The 20,068-nt window shown below is 44.7% G+C and overlaps 1 protein-coding gene across 6 annotated transcripts in view; it reads right to left on the bottom strand.

Annotated features, from left to right (window-relative positions):
• Nucleotides 1-6,819: 6,819 nt before the first annotated feature.
• The window catches only part of RCOR1 (REST corepressor 1), a 48,567-nt gene continuing 35,318 nt past the window's right edge, over nt 6,820-20,068 (bottom strand). Inside the window, exons 6-12 of one of the 6 annotated variants that reach the window (XM_040333027.1) lie at nt 19,674-19,792; nt 19,219-19,306; nt 17,331-17,555; nt 13,844-13,921; nt 11,388-11,445; nt 9,867-10,096; nt 6,820-7,919 (exon numbers count right to left, since the gene is read on the bottom strand). In XM_040333027.1, coding sequence (XP_040188961.1) covers nt 7,884-7,919; nt 9,867-10,096; nt 11,388-11,445; nt 13,844-13,921; nt 17,331-17,555; nt 19,219-19,306; nt 19,674-19,792 — 834 coding nt within the window. In that variant the 3' untranslated portion in view covers nt 6,820-7,883. Of the gene's footprint in view, nt 7,920-9,866; nt 10,097-11,387; nt 11,446-13,843; nt 13,922-17,330; nt 17,559-19,218; nt 19,307-19,673; nt 19,793-20,068 lie in introns of all 6 variants that reach the window. The other 5 variants (XM_040333026.1, XM_040333024.1, XM_040333025.1 and 2 more) reach the window with 5 other exon arrangements.

Here is a 20,068-nt window from a genome sequence, read left to right as displayed (position 1 = left end):
TTCCTGAACAACTGGAGGCTTGTAGTTTGAAGACCCATGTTGTAAGCGATTTTAAACTCGCATTCACCTGGCGCCCTCCTTTGCCCCTTTCCGACAGACATTAGTTAACTGTGCCAGTTACGTCCCCCTGACGCAACTTCCTGTGACAAGGCCGACAACCCGCTGCTTTGCTCTTGAATTTAGGACAGAGTTGTCGGTCTCGCATAGAGACTGTGCTTGCTTGTACTTATTCACACCTAGTCTTGCCTCTGCTATCTAGACAGACGGCACTGCCGCTGACCCACCCCCGCCCCACCGCGACTTTCCTCGTAGGCTGCAGTGTCTGGGAGAGAAGCATGGGGAGGAGGATTTGGCTTGTGGAAGGTAAAGGGACTTTCCCCAATAGAGGCATAGCTAGCAACAGAATTGGGGAGGCGCTAGAAAAAAAAAAAAAAAAAAAAAAGCGTTCAAGCATTGGTTACCCAGCACCCTCCCAACAACACCCATACACCTCCATTTCTTGTCCAGGTGTCAGACGCAATGATGCAAAGCCCGGTCTGACGGACATATGGCAATGGGTACAGCTCCATAAGGCTTCGTAGACACATTTAGGCACAGAATGGAAGAAGAGATACATAAATGACAAGGCAGCCGTATCCCCGATTTAAACGTATGCCAGGAAAAACAATATAATCTGCTTCAGCAGGGGAGAAAGGGGGTGGAAGAAAAAAAGAAAAAAAATTCTAATTAAAAAGCAAATTGCAGCATCACTACTCCCGAGTGACATCAGCCTTCGCGCTCAGCTACAGGATTTTATTCCTCTTCTTTAATTGCAGAGTTGATATTTTAACTAGGGCCGAAACAACTCATCGATTATGAAATTAAATCGATTACCATTTTCATAATCGATTAATCGGCCAGTAACATAATGGGGTTAAAAAAAAAAACGAAAATTGGCCCTTTATAGTACAAAAAGAGCAAAATCGCTACTGTAAATATCGTATTTATCAGCGCATAACACGCACTTTTTTCCCCTAAAATCAGGGGAAAAAAAAAAATTGCGATCCTGCCGTCTCTGGGCGCCCCCCAAAATAGACCGAGCCGAGTGTACTGCGCACTCGGCTAGGCTCGGCCACGCTAGGCTCCACCCGCAGGACCACGAGAGAAGCCCAACAGACAGGAAATCCGGCTCTGTACAGCCCGGCTGAGGCGCAAACTCAAAAATAAATGCCTGGCAAGACAGCAGACGGACACCTCCAAGCAAGTCCGCAGACGGATGCCGGACAAGGCCGCCGATGGACACCGAGAGGAGCCGGGCATGCCGCAGATGGACACCCACAAGGATGGATGGACTCTGCACAAGTCCGCAGACGGATGCCGGGCAAGACAGCAGACGGACACCGACAAGGCCGCACCGACGAGCATTCAAAAAGTACGTCGTCGTCCCCCCCCCATGTACTTTTTTTTCCCCTTAAAACTTCCCTTAAGCTTGGGGGGGGGGGGGCATTATACGCCAGCGCGCGGTATACGCAGATAAATACGGCATTACTTTCACTGTCCAACAGTAAAAATGAACCCCTTACAGTAGCTATTTGCTCTTTTTGTAATAATTTTAGTTTTTTTAACCCCCATTATGTTATTAAACATCTCAGGCCGGGGTTCACACCTCTGGGTTTTTTTTGGTGCTTTTTGCAGAAACACACTACAGTTCATTTCCATGTTTTCCTATAGGACACGTTCACATCCAGGATTTTTTTCAGCTGCTGCGTATTTGGAAAGGGCAAGGAGTTTTTTTTAATGCAAAACGGTGCTATTTTGTTTTTTTGGTTCAATATACTTCAATGGAGAAGCTGCAGAAAAGCATGTCATGTGTTTTTGCGGCAATTTGTGTTTTGTAATCTGCCCAACAACAAATTGGCCCAAAAAAAAAAAAAAAAACACTGCAAAATTACCTATTTTTTAAACGTTATTAAAGCGGAGGTTCACCCTAATAACATGTATATCTGACCAACTTCCTTATATTCGTAAAAAAAGGACAGTCCGCAATTTTTTATGCTTTACGTACCTTGTAATCCATCTTTTCAAAATACTTCTCACGGGAGTAGGCGTTTCTATGCCTAGGGGGATTGTCATCTGGGAGGTCGCCCAGATGACTGACGTCTGTTCCCCCACGGCGGATAAGGCCCCACCCCCCGTCTTGAGTAGGCACGCACAAATTACGGGGTTTCCGAAAGAAGCCGAACATGCAGAGCGCAGGCGCCGTATAGAGCCGACTCACATCTCTGCATGTTCGGCTTCTTTCGAAAACCCTGCAACTCGTGTGCACCTACGCAATAGGGGGGCGGGGCCTTATCCGCCGGGGGGGGGGACAGACGTCAGTCATCTGGGCGACCTCCCAGATGACAATCCCACTAGGCATAGAAACGCCTACTCCCGCGGGGGGAAGTAGATTGAAAAGATGGATTACAAGGTACGTAAAGCATAAAAAAATAAATAAAAAAATTGCGGACTGTACTTGTTACGAATATAAGGAAGTTGGTCAGATATACATGTTATTAGGGTGAACCTCCGCTTTAACCGATCGAAACAATAAATTGGCCAACTAATCGATTATGAAAATAATCGTTAGTTGCAGCCCTAATTTTAACGACTTCTTTACAACTAGCTCACTCACAAATAGATTTCAGTTTATTGCAAATGAAGGTGCTGTACCCAAAAAGGAGTTCCTACCATTCTACCAAGCAATTAAAAAGTCCTCTGCATATAGCTCAATAGCGGAGCTTCATCCCTACAGCGATTCATAGAACATCGCGTCAATCTGACATCTTGTGTAGACAAGACCGCGCCGATCTCTAGGAGAGGGCAGAAATCAGCTGAAGTGGAGGAGTGTCACACAATTCTTGAGTCCCCCCATAGCTGAGATTCATGAACGGTGGTTCTATTCCAGACAGAATGAAGAAAATTTGCATAATTATGATTGAAGTGGAAAGTATCAGATGTGCAGAAGAGCAATTCATCTATGCTGGAACTTGAGAACACAAAGAAAGACGCAATGATGGGCAGGGCAAGTGGCTGGCAAATGTGCTTCACCCCCACTTCCCTGCTGATGCATTTCCTGAAAAAAAATCGGCTATTAACTCACTTGACGGGTCAGAACAACAGGGTGACTGTCACCCCTAAGATTAACTCGTAGTGACTCGAATCTTCAGCATTGGACACTTCTGGATGCCAGCACGTTATACTGCAAGCAGAGATGCTACCCACCAGTCATTACTTTGTCCCGTAGTAACGGAGGCCAATGGGTTGAAAAATGGTGCGCAGGATGGGGCGGGTGCAAGCATCTGATACTCCAGACGCTAAAGATTCTTTGGTCATCTTGGCTTAAAGCCGTGGTCTTCAAACTGCGGCTCTTTGCTTGCCTGCCTTTGCCTGGCCCTTGGGGCATTATGCCTTCCACTGACGGGGCACCATGCCTCCCACCGACACCAGTGACGTGGGCACCATGCCTCCCACCGACACCAATGACGTGGGCACCATGCCTCCCACCAATGACGTGGGCACCATGCCTCCCACCAATGACGTGGGCACCATGCCTCCCACCAATGACGTGGGCACCATGCCTCCCACCAATGACGTGGGCACCATGCCTCCCACCAATGACGTGGGCACCATGCCTCCCACTGACACCAATGACGTGGGCACCATGCCTCCCACTGACACCAATGACGTGGGCACCATGCCTCCCACTGACACCAATGACGTGGGCACCATGCCTCCCACTGACACCAATGACGTGGGCACCATGCCTCCCACTGACACCAATGACGTGGGCACCATGCCTCCCACTGACACCAATGACGTGGGCACCATGCCTCCCACTGACACCAATGACGTGGGCACCATGCCTCCCACTGACACCAATGACGGGGCACTATTCTTCTCAACAAAGGGGCATTATTTTTCCATCCAATGTCAACTATGGGGCATGGTTTTCTCCCATTGACAGCAGGGCATTTTCTTACTTCACTGGCCACAGTCCGGCCCCCTCAAAGAAGACAGCAAACTGGCCCTTTGTTTAGAAAGTTTGAAGACCCCCCGGCATAAAAGGATAAGTTCACCTTTGGGAACATGTTTCACCTGTATTTAGGGTGGAACATGTTTCCCAATGCTGCAGCCGCTTGCCGATCCCCTGCGACAGCAGTACGGGGAGCAGATCCCTGTACAAGCCATCACTGGGCTCCACTCACAGTGTCATTCACAGAGTTCCGTCAATGAACGAACTACAAGTGCTGACAGCATGTAGTTCACAATGAACTACCACAGCTCTGTTGAGCGCTGTGGTAGTTCATTGATTTCATCAGTGTGAAAGCCTGCCCATATGATGTACAGGCAGACAGCTTGCACTCACAGTCTGCAGACCTGTAGGGCACCAGCTATCCGCTAAATGCTGGTGCAACGCTGTCCAGGCTCCCACAAAAAAAAGTAAAAAAGGCCTAATTTTTTTTTTAATAAGCAGATATATATATATATATATATATATATATATATATATTTTTTTTTTTTTAAAGGTGAACTTATCATTTAAATCAGGGATATGCAATTAGCGGACCTCCAGCTGTTACTGAACTACGAGTCCCATGAGGCATAGCAAGACTGACAGCCACAAGCATGACACCCAGAGGCAGAGGCATGATGGGACTTGTAGTTTTGCAACAGCTGGAGGTCCGCTAATTGCATATGCCTGCTTTAAATGGACGAGCAAAGATCAGGAGTCACTTCCTGCCAGGACTGGTAATGCAAGTAGGGTGCCTTTATTTTTGGCGACAGTCAATTTAATAGAGAAATCCTAAAAGGCTACAAAGAGTGTTTCCAGTACCAAAGCAGTGGACTTTGTCAAAGTGCATGAAATAAAAACTGGACTGCCCCAAAACAGATTCCAAGTCTCATTTTTTTTCAGCGTGGTTCCGCGTCTTAAAAAGGAGGCGGCAAAAGGTGAGTTCAGATTGCTATGGGTCCTACCCCCCCCATATCTACGGGCAGCTGTTTTCATCAAATTTTCACCAATATTTCATACATTTTCTTTTAAATAAATATATTCTAAAATGCCTAGACAATACGAGAAAAAAAATAAAATATGGATGAATGAATATATATTTTTTTCTAGAAATAAAAAAAGTCTACACAATACAGAACGTTGATAAAAGTGATCTGACAGTTCTTAGCCAGTTATAAAATGGAAAAGGCACGTATGAAACACGAAGCATGCATACAAAAACAGGAACATGGATTAAATAAAAGCACGATCTGCAGTGGAAATAAATTATAAAACATTTTTTTTTCACAATTTCTTCCTTCTGAAAATTATACAGGGAGTTTTGTACTCCACAGAGTACATCTATGTACAAAAGTTAGAAAGCAAAGTACTTTGCTAAAGGAGGAAAAAAATACTCCCCCTCTCCAGCAGGTGGCGAGTTCATTCTTTGCTCCCTTGCAGAGCAAGTATTGTCCCCCACTGGGCAAGTATTGCCCCTCACTGGGTGCCGTGGATCCTTCCACCAGCCACTGAGTCCAATAGAGACGTAGGTGTCCAACGAAAGGAACCACAGCATCCAGGGTCCACAAAATGTTGGATAGTAGCTGTGCCATTAGCTCTCCAAGAGTGAGGAATGAATTTGCTACCCTCAGAGGGATGTAATCCTCCTCTTCTATTACTTTTTTTCCTTGTTTGAGAAGCAGCAGGGTCACCTTAATTCGATGTTTGCCAAGCTTACATATCAAGGGAAGCCAGCTTTAAACAGTCATTTTGTACAAGTCATGTTTAGCTTTTAGGGCCCTTTCACACAAACGCTTTCCGATTCGATCAGCAGAGGATCTTGTAAGCTGATCGGAGTGGATGACAGATCCGTGCCTGCTCAGTTTATGCAGAGTGGACACAGACAGACCCCGCTCTGGGGGGGGGTGGCAGGGAGTAAACGGACTGCGCTGTCCATTCTGATCTCATCAAATGGAAGGGGATGCAATTCTCAATTTTTTTTTTTTTTTAGTGGGCCTGATCAAACCCCAGTGGTAGGCAGGTGTAAACAGATAAGTCCGTTTACATCCGCTGTTCCATAGGCATGCATTGACCTTCCAATCATATCCACCTGAAAACATGACAGGGGGGGGGGGCCTGACCAGATCACCTGTGTGAAAAGGGCCCTTACAAAACTGTGTTTAGTTCTTTCTTTTTTTTTTTTAACAGTTAATTCTGTTGAAGAAAAACAGCAGGAAGCTGAGGTCGGTACAAAATACAAATCACTATTAAAATAAGCAGCACACTTGCACTGAAGCTAGTATGAAACAGTATGGAAAGGGAACACCTGAGACCAAGCAGCTGTGATCTGTATGAGGCTGTAGGCATTACTGAGCAAACAGACAGAGGATGACAGGGAGCCAGCCAGCTCAAGGTAAGGATATTGGCTGCATACGAGGAGGACAGCTGTCAAAATGCCCGGTGGACATTGAGAGAGATGGTTTGCAGGACGTGTTTCCCAGGACTTCGTCCGCTTTTTCAAATGCATTTGAAAAAGCGGGCGAAATCAGAGGGAAACGCGTCATACACAACACCCACCAGGCATGAGACAGCCGTCATTCTCGTGTGCAGCCAATATCCTTACCTTGAGCTGGCCGACTCCGTCATCCTCCGTTTCCCCAGTGATGCCTACAGTCTTACACTGATCACAGCTGCTTGGTCTCAGATGTTCCCTATCCATGCTGTTTAATGCGAACTTCAATGTAAGTTTGCTGATTTTAATAACGTTTTTATTGGATACTGACCTCAGTGTCCTGCTGTTGGTTTTCTTCTACATTGAGGTGATCCTACCCAGATCTTCTGCGGGAGCTGCAGAGGTTCCAGTATCAGTCCTTTCTCCTGCTCAGCCATCTATCCAATTGCCTCATCCCTTCCTCTACCCTGTGGATGGTCTACAGAAGAAAGTTCCAAACGGACCAAGCGACTTCACATTTCTCCTAGGAGCGCCGTATGTACTTTTTACACTGTTTGGATTCGTTAATTCTGTTGCCCTGGGATACAGCTCAGCCTTGCTCAAGCCACATCAGTTTAACCTTTTGAGAAAGCAGCATCCTGTCCTCACTAAAAGGGGGAACAAACCTAAACCAACTCCGAGGAGAGAATGGCAAGGCAGAAAACTGCAGAAGACAAAATACAAAAAGCAAAGCCGAATGGATAGGCAGGACAAACCAAAAAGATGAAAATCTCTCATTTAAATAACCAAAAAGCTTAAAATAATCCAAGAGGAGGTAAAATATGCGGCAGAAAAAAAAAAAAAAACACAAAATCATAAAAAGCAAAGCAACGAAAAAAAAAACCCATTTTCTTCATAAAAACGCAGATAAGCACCCATGGTGATTAAGAGACATGGCAATCAGTCCTGAAAGTTGGTTACGCTTCACAACCAAAGTTTTGAACCCTTAAAGTTCATTTTGTTTTGTTTTTTTAAATAGAAATACACTGGTGAAGGGGGTTATGGAATTTCCTTTGTATCGGCGTTCTGCTCAATTGTACATTGTCCAAAAAAAATTAAAAAATGTTTCATGCAGAAGAGACAGAACGTTACATGAACGTTAATATTTACAAGGCGACGAGGAAGATTGTCCCAATGCAAGAAGATGATCACGACGACTCCCGTAATTTATCATCGGTGATGAAAGCAGAAAGCCATCTGTGAGGGGGGACTAGAGGTGATTAAGGCAGATATGTTAAAAAGGGCCGGAAGTTGTTTGCCTTTTTTGGTAAGTAGCTGCTTGTCCACAACGCATGATGAGCATAGCTGGTCGAGTCCTCGTAATACCTGAAGATCCGGGCAAAGTAAGTAGTCAAAAAACAAAAACAGTTCTCATTTTTCTCATGAAGAGTATCTGACATCAAGAGGAGAGCCCTGCTGGAAACAAAACATACAAAAAACAAAAAAAAAAAGGAATTACAATTTATTTTTTAAAAAAGGGAAAGAAAATGCATCTTGGAGGAGCACATACAGTAAAACCTTGGTTTGAGAGCGTTTTGCAAGATGAGCAAAATGTTTTGATTTTGCCTTGATATAAGAGTAGCGTCATGTCACAACCGAGTAAAAAAAAAAAAAGAGAAGGAGCCGCCAAGTGTAGCAAATATGTGACATAAATGTTGTACCTTCATTAACTGGAACCATATTTATGTCACATATTTGCGCAGCAGTCTTTCAAGCGCAATTTCGCAAAGAATACACTTTAACAATAAATAAACCACGTAAAAGCAAGTACACCTAGTTGAAGCATTTGAGCCATCAGCAGACGCTGTCCCTTTGTATTAAAAAACAGGCAAATTTCTCTAGTTTTTATGCAACTTTTTTCCTTCGGAATATTAAAGTGCAAGTTCACCTTTACAGAAAAATCTGTAAGGTGAACTTACACAGGACCCCCACCTCGCACCTCCGTCCCGCTGACCTGAATGGCGGCAATTGCCCGTTCCGAGCCCCCTCACGGCTCTGGCACTTAGAAATCCTCTCGGCTCTTTCTCTCCGCTGAGAGGACGGGCTACACTGCATCCGATTGGTCGGCGCCGTCCGTCCATGGGACGGAGCGGACCAATTAGAATGCTCCTAAACGTAACTCCTGACGGGGGTACGTTTAGGAGATTAAGCTCCAGGGATTTCTTAGCCACAGAGCAGTGAGGCAGTTATACCGGGCTCAGAACGGGCGATCGCCGCCATGCAGGTCAGCGGGACTGAAGTGGGTCCGGTGTAAGTTCACCTTACCGATTTTTCTGTCAAGGTGAACTTACCCTTTAGATATTGGTTACAATAGATCGTTGCACTCATTTCAAAGGATGGCAGCCAACATACATTCATGGCAGGTGTACTTTAATGCAAGACAATAGAATCTAATGATAGAGAACCCCCCCGCATCTGTTACAGGCACGTGCATTTTAAAAAACTTAGATGGGTGGGGTCGTCTCAATACCAGAGTCTACAAGGTGGTCAAACCAACCTGCCAACATCTGCCCAATACGGAATTAAGTGTTGTAGATGGACCAACTCCTTGCCTTATGGTCAGACACGCAAATATTTGCAGCCTATATTTTTTATTGGGATTGGGAGAAGAAGCACACAAAGTGACAGTTGCATTGTTGTGATGACAGTTGTGTTGCGATACTCGTGTGCCAACATGGAGCATGTGGATACCAAGAGTGGCAGAGATCCTCTTATCTGTAGGTGGCTTCTCCTTTCATTATTCAGTATAGATACCCATGTTATTCAGTACCAGGCTTGGGGGGGGGGGGGGGGGGGGGGGGGACTTGCAAGTTCTACTAAAATACTGCAGAGAAAAATTAGGTCTCCTACCCTGTCAGATAGAGCTGTACTGCATGGCAGAGCTGTCAGCCTCAACACTGGATGGACAGAATAAAATAAAAAAAAATTCCATATAGATTTCATCTAGATATTAAATGTTTACACATTTAATAGATTTTTTTTTTTTTTTTAATCAACAGTGACCCGATTGGTTGCTATGGGTTACTGCACTTCTGTAGATCAACCCTGCTCCTTGCTTTAAGGCAGGGATCCTCAAACTACAGCCCTCCAGCTGTTGTAGAACTACACATCCCATGAGGCATTGTAACACACTGACATTCACAGACATGACTGGGCATGATGGGAATTGTAGTCCCTGAACAACTGGAGGGCCGTAGTTTGAAGACCCCTGCTTTAAGGCCATAAAACTGAATCCTGCAAATCTTTGCACAGAACCATTATCTTTGACAAAAGCCACCCCTAGTTTCTCCACCAGGACTGAATATTTTGTTAGGGGTCATTTAATCTTTATTGTAAGAAAAGACATTCTACAACTAGTATTACCTCGTCCTCTTCATCGGACATCTTTATAGCAGTGTCAGGTAATTTTATAGGCTTCTCAAGGCAGTCACCGTTTTCCTCTGGCTTTCCGTGCTCCGCTTCCCATTCTTGTAAAACCTGATCAATATTAAAGCGTCTCCGGTAATTCACAAAAAAATTCTTCACTTGGACAACAGATTTGTTCCCTATGACATCCGAAATTGCTTGGAAATCACGGCCATATTTTCGGATTGCTGCAAGGCAAGAAAATATTTGTTAACAGACCATTTCTGACAACCCCCGAATTTAACCAGCACATGTAGAATACCTGTGAAGGGACTCGCTGGTAAACACAAGTACACAAGCTCAGTTTATGCAGAGTGGACACAGACAGACCCCTGTGACAGAAATAGGCACATGACAGCATAGGCAAGTGACAGGTACACTTTATCGAGAAAAATCGGCGGTTTTGAGTACATTTTTGAAAACGCACGCCGTTTGTTCCTGAGTAAACCAGAAGTGGTGTCAAAAGTCGCCTTTCCGGGATACCATAACCGAGACCCAATCAAAGCAGATTGCAGCTTTGTTCGGGTTTCCGGGCCAGCTGGAGGGGCGTATGGGGATGACCCCTCCCGCTGCCTGTAATAGTTATTACAAGAGAGTCGACCGCTTGCAGGCATCACTCCGCTACAACCATTCCTGCCTAGATTTCAGCATTGTTGAACTTTGAATGACAATTGCGTCATAAAACACTAGACATATTAAATATTTTTTGGGGTAGAGCAGAATTCTTTTGGTGGCATTTAATCCCCACTGGGTTATTTTTTGCTAAACAAGAAAAAAAAAAAAAAAAAAATATGCTTCGGTTACAAAATTTTGCACATAGGTAAATATTCTCCTTTACTGATGCTCCACCGATCGGCAGCACTAATAATCAGTACACCAATCAGTGTAGTCGTCCGCTACGAGAGACGCTGGTTACCGTCTTTTCCTCGGGCAGTCACAGCGCAAGAGGAGACCGTTGATAACCAGAAAGTCTGTTTACACTGCTGGTTTTAAAGACCTACTATTGTTGGCCACTGACTGTCTAGGTCCGTGATGGCAAATCTTGGCACCCCAAATGTTTTAGAACTACATTTCCCCATGAGGCTGTGTAGTTGAGCATAATGGGAAATGTAGTTCCAAAACATCTGGGGTGCCAAGGCTCGCCATCACTGGGACTTGAGGCCATCCAATCCAGCAAAACCCTAGCAAGAGGCAGCCATTGCATGTCAGTACAGGTGCTCAGAATTAAACGGAATGTAAAACATTTCACTATTATCAGACCAGTGGTAACAGACATTTGTTCACATCAAAACTGCTTCTATTCCCATCACAAGTCTATAGGAATGCAAAAGCAGCTTGTGACAGGTCAAAACGCAGCTTGGAAAGGGATCTTAGAAACATCTCCTACTGATATCAAAAGCATTCGCAGCCCAAAGCCCATCAACACTGGTCCTTAAATAGCCAGGTTATACCAAAAGCAAGCAAGCATTTTTGTTATACCTTGAACAGCTAGAAGCTGTTCCTCTGTTGTCCAGCGAGCATTAAATTTTTGTGGAACCTGAAAAGGAAAAAAAAAAAATTGTATAGAAAAAATAAGTGCATTTAGTTAAAACTGCACAAATAAAGAAGGCAAAATACAGTATTTCAACCTAGAATTGTAACCATATACAGTATTTATCGGCGTATAGCGCTCACTTTTTCCCCCCTTAAAATCAGGGTAAAATCTTGGGCGCGCGTTATACGCCGATCCGCGCTGAGCGCCGCCACCATATACCGAGCGCAGTACACTCCTCGGGTACACTTGGCCGCGCTCGCGGTCACGCCCTGTGCCGCCTCCTAGCCTTTATGCGAGAGAAGCCGAGTGTGGCCGAGAGTAGCCGAGTGTACTGCGCTCAGTATATGTCGGCGGCAGCGCTCGGAGACAGCGGGGAGGACGGATCAACCTGATTGGGCAATTGAAACCGGCACTCAATCCCGGGATTGTTTGAATGACAGCGCAGGAGAACACCACCAAGGCCCCGAGTGTACTGCGCTATATGTCGGCGGCGCCGCTCAGACAGCGCGGGATAAGCAGGGAGGACACCACCAAGGCCCCGAGTGTACTGCGCTATATGTCGGCGGCGCCGCTCAGACAGCGCGGGAGAAGCGGGGAGGACACCACAAAGGCCGCAGACGGACGCCGGATCGGACAAGGCCGCCGATGGACGCCGGGCAAGACACCGACGAGGGGCATTCAAACTAAGTAATTTATTATTCCCTGAAATTTTCCTTCTAGACTTGGGGTGCGCGCTAAACCCAGATAAATACGGTACTTACAAAGCTAGGATAGCTAAAAAAAAAAAAATAAAAATAAAATCAGATTATCTAAAACATACAAAACTAGATATGCCGATGGTAAAAAAAAAAACGTAGGAATTTCCTTTTTACCTACAAATGTAGGTTATTGCTCTCCTCTAAATGTAGATTGAATATTGATTACAATTGCCCTTGGTTGGTAATCCACACCCTAGTTAACAAAGTGGCACATCCTAATAGTAATTGAAATACAATTTTTAGAAGAAAAAATGACTTTATAGGCACATAAAAATTGTGTCCCTTTTGGGCATAGGGTGATAGAAATATTAAATTAGAAATGACAGGACAGGGGACATTACTGATTGCAATATCTCAAGATCCTGTAATATGAGCCAAGTGTTGGTTTATTCTGACCCTACCGGTCAATAGAATGACTCTTTCAATGCTTAGCCCGGGCTATTGAGTTGTTAAATGAGGCTGGCTCCTGAAAGGCCTTTCATTGTGTGATAACACTGTTTAAAGCCTATTGATGATCAGGTGTGAATACCTTTCTGTCGGAGACAGACCATCTGTCTAAAGATGTGGATTGAGGGGAAATCATTGTGTGATGGCGTTTGGTTTGAATTCTATTAATAAAGGAATGCGACTTCTCAGGTGTAGTGATTAGGTCATGTTAATTATAGACCGGTGCCGAAATGTCTGGAATGTTTAGTAATCAGCCCATCTGAAGGTGTATTGAAGCCCCCCCAGTGTGTGATGTTGGGGGTGAAGAGTTCTTTGTTCCTTTGATTATTGTAACCTGTTGTACTGTATATAAGAAAGCTAAGTTACCATTAAAGATGTCTTTCATTTGAAACCAGAACCCAGAGCTGTGTGTCTCGGTTAGTCTGGGAAATGGGATGGATCGGGTCCTGTTGGTTGGAGTGTCAGCTAAGCCGTCGTGGGTTGATGGAAGGTCGTGAACGGTGGTGACAGTTACAGTAAGCTCTACATGTTTTGCAACCTCATTGGTCGCTACCTCAGGAGCTTCTATACTTTAAAGGGAACATGTTTCAATTAGAAAACGAAACATACCATACACAGTGAAAAAAAACATATTGGATTGGTACAAGTAAAGAAGAGTGTTGACAATCATGTAGGGGAGTTAGAGCGCTCTAACCCCCCCCCCCCTACATTGGGGGCCAGTCTTTTCTGGCTGCTGCATTGTAGGGCAAGGGCGATTGTCAACACTCTTTACTTGTACCAATCCAATATGTTTTATTTCACTGTGTATGGTAAGTTTCATATTCCAATTGAAACATGTTCCCTTTAAAGTATAGAAGCTCCTGAAGAAGCGACAAATGAGCTTACTTTTAAACTTCTCAAGGACCTCATGGATACACCCTGGAAATACTGAACACTCAGCGTGGGTTCTTGTATCGTCTGTACCCCCGCAGCAAGTTTATTACACATACACCAAGTATTTTCCTTGGGACAAACCATTCTGGCCTTGTTTTTCATTTTTCTATTTTGTATATTGATTCATCATGCGTTTATGTGATATGTTGTGAAATATTAAAATTTGATACATTTATGTGCCTATAAAGTCAATTTTTCTTCTAAAAATTATATTTCAACTCCTCTAAATGAAAAGCTGTATAAAATAATGGCCCAGCACCTACCTCGGTGACTCTGTAATCCTCAACTCCGCCCTGTAGATTCTCTTTCAGTGCACTGTTTGTCTGTTTGATATTTTGAATCTAAAAAAATTAAAGGAATGTTTTAAGACTTTTTTTGCATCAATGAAACGGCAAATAAAAAAATATAAAAGTAACAGGCTCTTATTTCTTCAACATTTTGCATTTGTGTGGTTTTGATATTTACATATATCCATTACCCTGTTAAAGGACAAGTTCACTTTTGTAAAAGAAAATAACCCACACAACAATTTTTTTTGCAGGAGGAAAAAAAAAAAGTACATTATTTTCTTAGGAGCCTGCAGAGCGTTGCGACCTGCAATCAGATTGCGGGTGCAATGTCAGGCTCCTGCAGACGCTTAATACAACTGTCTTCTCATACCTCCCATATGGGCAGATACTAAAGTCCAAAAAGAATCAATGAGCTATGAGAGTGATCACCATCGCCCTCTAGGTTCACTGAGAACGATAAACCATCTGCTGCAGTGGCAAACGGGACTTGCAGATCATTCAGAATACTCTGAATAGATGATGCAGCTGTGTGGTTTTTAAGATGTGACAGCAGGTGCGGGGAGAGAATCCCCTGTCACAATGAGGGATAGCGATGGCAATTTAATAACAGGCTACTAAAAAAGGCGAACTTATCCCATGACAGAAAATTAATGTGTGGTACAGCGCTACCCACTAAGGCTATGTAGATTAACACACTATGGGGCACACTGCGTGTGAGGCCCTATAAATGATTAAAAACCAAATACAATGTGTAGGACTATATAAATATAACAAAAACAGCAATAAGTATTATAAGCCAAGCCACTGCTGTGATGCATATACCAGCGATAAAGAGTGGCGCTTTGGCTTATTTTACCCAATGCAGTTTATGTTCTATTAATATAGTCCTACACAATGGCCGGATTCACAAAGCACTTGCGCCGACGTATCTCCAGATATGCTGCGTAAGTGCAAATATGCGCCGTTGTATCTGTGCGCCGGACTCACAAACTAAGATACGCCTAAAAACAGGCTTCATCCCACCGACGTAACTTGCCTAAGCCGGCGTAGAGTGGGCGCATATTTACGCTGGACACATGTGGCGCTCCCATTGATTTTCTATTCAAATATGCAAATGAGGGAGATACAGCGATTCACAAACTTACGTGCGTTCGACGCAGTGCGCATAAAGTCCTACGTCCGGCGTAAAGTTATGCCCCATAAAGGAGGTGCAACTCAGCAGCATCCATGCAAAGGGCTGCATCAGGGAACACAAGCCAGCGTATTTTACGTTGGACATGAATATGGCTGAGCGTAGGTTACGTTCACACCATAGGCAGTGATCCAAGGTATCTTAGGGAGTAGCTCCAATGTGATTCTGAGCATGCGCACTGGGATGCGTCCACGGGACGGCGTTCGTTATACGTATCTGTCTGACGCTCGGCCCATCATTTGCATGGCTCACGCCCACTTCCACCTACGCCGGCTTATGCCTAGGAAACCCAGCGCAGTTTTGGGAGCACTGGCTTTGTAAATTCAGTGCTTGCCTCTCGGCGTAGCATACAGGAGATACGCTACGGCAGCATAAATGTGCGCCGCTGTCTGAATCAGGGCCATTGTATTTGTTTTTAATGATTTAAAAGGCCTCACATGCAGTAGAGCCGGGAAGAGAGAGACAGAGCCGGGAAGAGAGAGACAGAGCCGGGAAGAGAGAGACCGAGCCGGGAAGAGAGAGACCGAGCCGGGAAGAATTTTTTGGGGTTGTATCATAGCACATGGTACCAATCATTTTTTGAACTTGTCCTTTAATAATGCAATGAGAGCTTTTTGTTGCAGTCTGCTTTAGGCCTTATTCGCACCGGCATACAACGCCGTACACAGGATGCATTTACCTACACAGGTGTTCCGTGCAGGCAGTCCCATTAAAGGCTGTCAAACTAAACAGTGGTTGTGTTCATGCAGCTGCTGCACCCCAACTGACAAAATTGGAACGCCAGCACATGGATGTACGGAAAACCTGGGCATCCCTGTACGTGCGAGTATGACCCTTGCACGGGTGTACATTGTAATATGCTTGTGTAAAAAGAGGCCTTTCAAAAGATGCAACAGCTACCAGGTTATTCTTAAACATAAAACCTGATTGGAACCTATGGACAACTTTTTTTTCAAATCAGTTCCAAGTTTAAATGTTTTACATTTTATAGCGCTACTGATTGGCAAATCAAAAAAAATGCCAGCTACTGGGAAACCACATCTATACAGAGTATGCTGGGAGACAAAATATGGACAGGCCTGACCAGGACAACCACTAGGTTTAGTGACCAAGGAAAACAACTCCGGTCACTGCCAACAATGGATAAAGCAGGGACTTCCTGGAAACTTTTACCAATGAACACCAAAAGGAGGAATGTCATGTGATCTAATAAATGGATTACAGAAGTTGTGTCTTTACTTTTAGGGCCAGTTCACACCACATGCAGTCCAGTGCGTTTTTTTCTGCGTCAAAATTGCATGGGAAGTAGGCCATATGGTTTTCACGGGTATAGTTCACAACAGTGCTTTCGGTTCTAGAGCGTTCCAGTAGAAAGCAAAAAAAAAAAAAAAAGCTGCATTTTTCCTGCACTGGACCGCTGTAAAAATGCATCAAAAATGCACTGGAACACATATCCTTATTTAAAAGGGGTTGGAAAGGTAAATTTTTTTTCCTAAATATCTTCCTTTACCTTAGTGCCGTCCTTCACTTACCTTATCCTTGCATTTTGCTTTTAAATGTCCTTATTTCTTCTGAGAAATCGTCACTTCCTGTTCTTCTGTCTAACTCCACACAGTAATGCGAGGCTTTCTCCCTGGTGTGGAGTGTCGTGCTCGCCCCCTCCCTTGGACTACAGGAGAAAAAGGATTTTTGTACTCACCGTAAAATCCATTTCTCTGAGTTCATAGACGGACACAGCCTTCATTGACCTTAGGGTTATGCTTCTTCCTACCAGGAGATATCTCCTGGTAGGAAGAAGCATAACCCTAAGGTCAATGAAGGCTGTGTCCGTCTATGAACGAAAGAGAAATCAGGACGCTCTCTATGTTGCAGATAGAGAAAGGAGCTGTGTGTTAGTGGGCGTCCTGACTTTCCTGTAGTCCAAGGGAGGGGGCGAGCATGACACTCCACACCAGGGAGAAAGCCTCGCATTACTGTGTGGAGTTACAGACAGAAGAACAGGAAGTGAGGATTTATTAGAAGAAATAAGGACATTTAAAAGCAAAAAGGAAGGATGAGGTAAGTGAAGGAGGACTGCACTAAGGGAAAGGAAGATATTTAGGGAAAAAAATTGTACCTTTCCAACCCCTTTAGGTTAAGAAAAGAAAAAAAAAATATAGAAGGAAAAATGCACTGGAACGCATTCCGGATTGCGTTTCTATGGTGTGAACTGGTCCTAACAGAATGAAAAAAACGCTACAACAGTACATATGAATACCAGGCTTTCACCTTGTCAGTGGAGGATGAAGTAGCACTTGCCTGTCTCTTTATGGAGACCAGTTCCATATCCAGCTGTTTCAGCATAGTGGTAGCAGCATTGGCGTTGACAGAGATGGCTTCCACGTCTTCTTTAAACAGGAACATCCCCGTCGGTGGCTTCCGTTTGGCTCTGTTTTTAGCCTGAGATGGGTATTTGTCTTTCTTCACATGTGGGACTGTGTCATTCTTAGGAGACGGCTAAAGCATAAAAAACAGACAGAAAATGTGAGTATGACTAATCATCGCCAGGTTTGAAGGGCACTTCAGCTTAGGCCACACACACACACTAGTACTTAGGCTCCTGTGCATCACCTCTAGCATTTTCAGGTGCCAGGGAGGCACAGGTGAAACGTCCTGCCCGCTGTCAGCAACCTATGACAGGCTGAAATGCATAGTAGCAGGACGAACGATGTACCGAGTGGTACTTGCATTTAGAGCTGCATGTCCAGAATGCAGGAATTCAGACTGCTGGACATTGTACCTGTATACCCCCCAGTGCCCTGAAAATGCTGCGATGTGACAAACATTGGCCAAAGCGCTAGTGTACATGCGACCCCAAAAAAGGTTCCCCCGACTTTTATAGGACTTTGTGGTACAGACAATAGTCACATTCCACTGGACTTTTCCTGCAATGCCAGAAATGTTTACCCAAGCAGCTTCCTCGGTTTAAAACTCCTCTTCTCGCAGAAGACACGCCAATAGCAGTACAAAAAAAACTGCAACATTAAATCGCTTTCTCTGTGGTGATCGATTGCCTACTTACATTTTAGCTTGTGAATGCCGGATAGGTACCGAGCAGCAAACAAACATTCACCATTAGCTGCAGTGGGTTAGGGTTATAGGGAAGGCACCCGGAAGAAGGAGGGGGAACTGAAGATACAATTCTATTTTTGCCAGTTTTCAGAGGTTTTAGCGCTAGAAATGGCCTCTAAACAACGCCTGAAATATCTGCCAAAATTGTATTTGGGAACTTGTTATAGCTCAATACAAAAAGCGGGCTGGCAATTTTTTTTTAAAGGTTTAAATGAATACAAATAGTGGCAGGAGGAGAGGGGAAGATCACACTGATAAACTGACAGGCAGGGAGGGGGGAGAGGGGACAGAGGACAGGAGAGCTGCAGATGGAGGAATTGTAAACTGACCATGGTGTCAGAGCTCAGCAGTCACGAATATCGTTGTGGTCAGTTTACATAGGGGGAGGCAGAAACTGGCAGGATCAGCCAGGTGGTTCAGGCGATACAGAGGGCCAAATTACACAGCAAAAACACTGTGCTGTACAACATGCTTTGAAGCAGGGGTCTTCAAACTTTTTGGGCCAGTTTACAGTCTTTCAGGCTTTAGAGGGGGGCTGGCCTGTGGCAGCAGAAACTGCAACGGCATTGGTGGGAAAAGAGTCCATCATTAGTGTCAGTTGAAGGGGTAGTGCGCAAAGGGCCGGATATAGGCAAGCAAAATGCTGGCCCATGGGTCAGTTTGGAGACTCCTGCTTTAAAGTAACAGGATTACCGTACCTAGCTTGTGTGTACTGTGTGGGAGGTTCTTTTACTAGGGTCAGACGTGGATCCTTGTCCCTGCTTTGCAGGACACAGAATCCATGCCTTCCCTACTGACAGAACAGCGATCTGCCTTGTTTACATAAGCATATCATGCTACAAGATCAGCACCCACTGCGGTATAATCACAGCAGGAGCGGGTTTGCCGGAACCTGGAAGCGCAGCAGTGCCACCTTGCTGCCCTATAAGTTATACGGGTGGCAAGGGGTTAACTAAAATTTGAACATGCTCTGAAAGTTATTTAGATATGGACACTTTGAATGCCGCCCCCAGTTTAGCAAAGAGAAGAAATGATGCATACGTACAATTACTTCCTTCTTGGGTTCTTTTTGCGGATCAACCTCCATATCAGTTGGGTTGGTGGTATTGATTGGTTCTTCCATCTCATCCCCACTGAAAAGAAAAAAAAAAACGAACAGCAAAAAGAACATTTAATTTTCCAAAACATGGCAAGGAATTAAATGCCAAAAGATTTTTTAACGTGTATTGCCGAGACAGCCATCCCAGCAGAGACAGCCGTTTTACCACGAAAGTGATAAAAGGGCAAAAAGGACTGGGGATGGGGGGTGTTATTGCACATCACCGGCTACCTCGTAAAAATCAATTCGATACAAAATTCCTGCAGGAGTCATCTCAGACCATTGTCATTTACTCCAGCACCGATTAACAAAGAACATTTCTCCCTGCAAAAAAACTGTTCCAAGAACAGAGAGTGAACCAAGCTATGCTGCCATAGGCTCAAGCTTTCATCGGAACTAACCTTCCTTCCCGTTCACGCTTCTGCTTGCGAGCATGGCGATCCATCACACTGGTCTTAGAGCGAGTCTTCTTCCAAGAATAGTAAAACTTTACTAGGCTGGCAATAGTTTTGTCAGGAAGCTACAAATAAGCAGGAAAAGTTTGAGTTGCAGTGAGAGCAACTTAGCAGTGGAACAGAAATTGACAGCGATGAGCACAATAAAGCAGTACATACCGTATCGGCGTATACCTCACACTTTTTTTAAGGGGGAAATCGTGGGTGCGCGATATACGCCGATACGACGGGGAGACAGCGCGTGAGAGGCTGGGAGGACACCGCCGCAGACGTACACTGGACCCGACGAGGCCGCCGATGGACACCGCGCAAGACACCAAAACTGTAAGTACTACATTTTT

This window comes from Rana temporaria, chromosome 13, assembly GCF_905171775.1.
Source record: "Rana temporaria chromosome 13, aRanTem1.1, whole genome shotgun sequence".
NCBI classification, from domain to species: domain Eukaryota; kingdom Metazoa; phylum Chordata; class Amphibia; order Anura; family Ranidae; genus Rana; species Rana temporaria.
The sequence above is the reverse complement of the archived record's forward strand: the minus strand, read 5'-3'. Positions and strand labels throughout refer to the sequence as shown.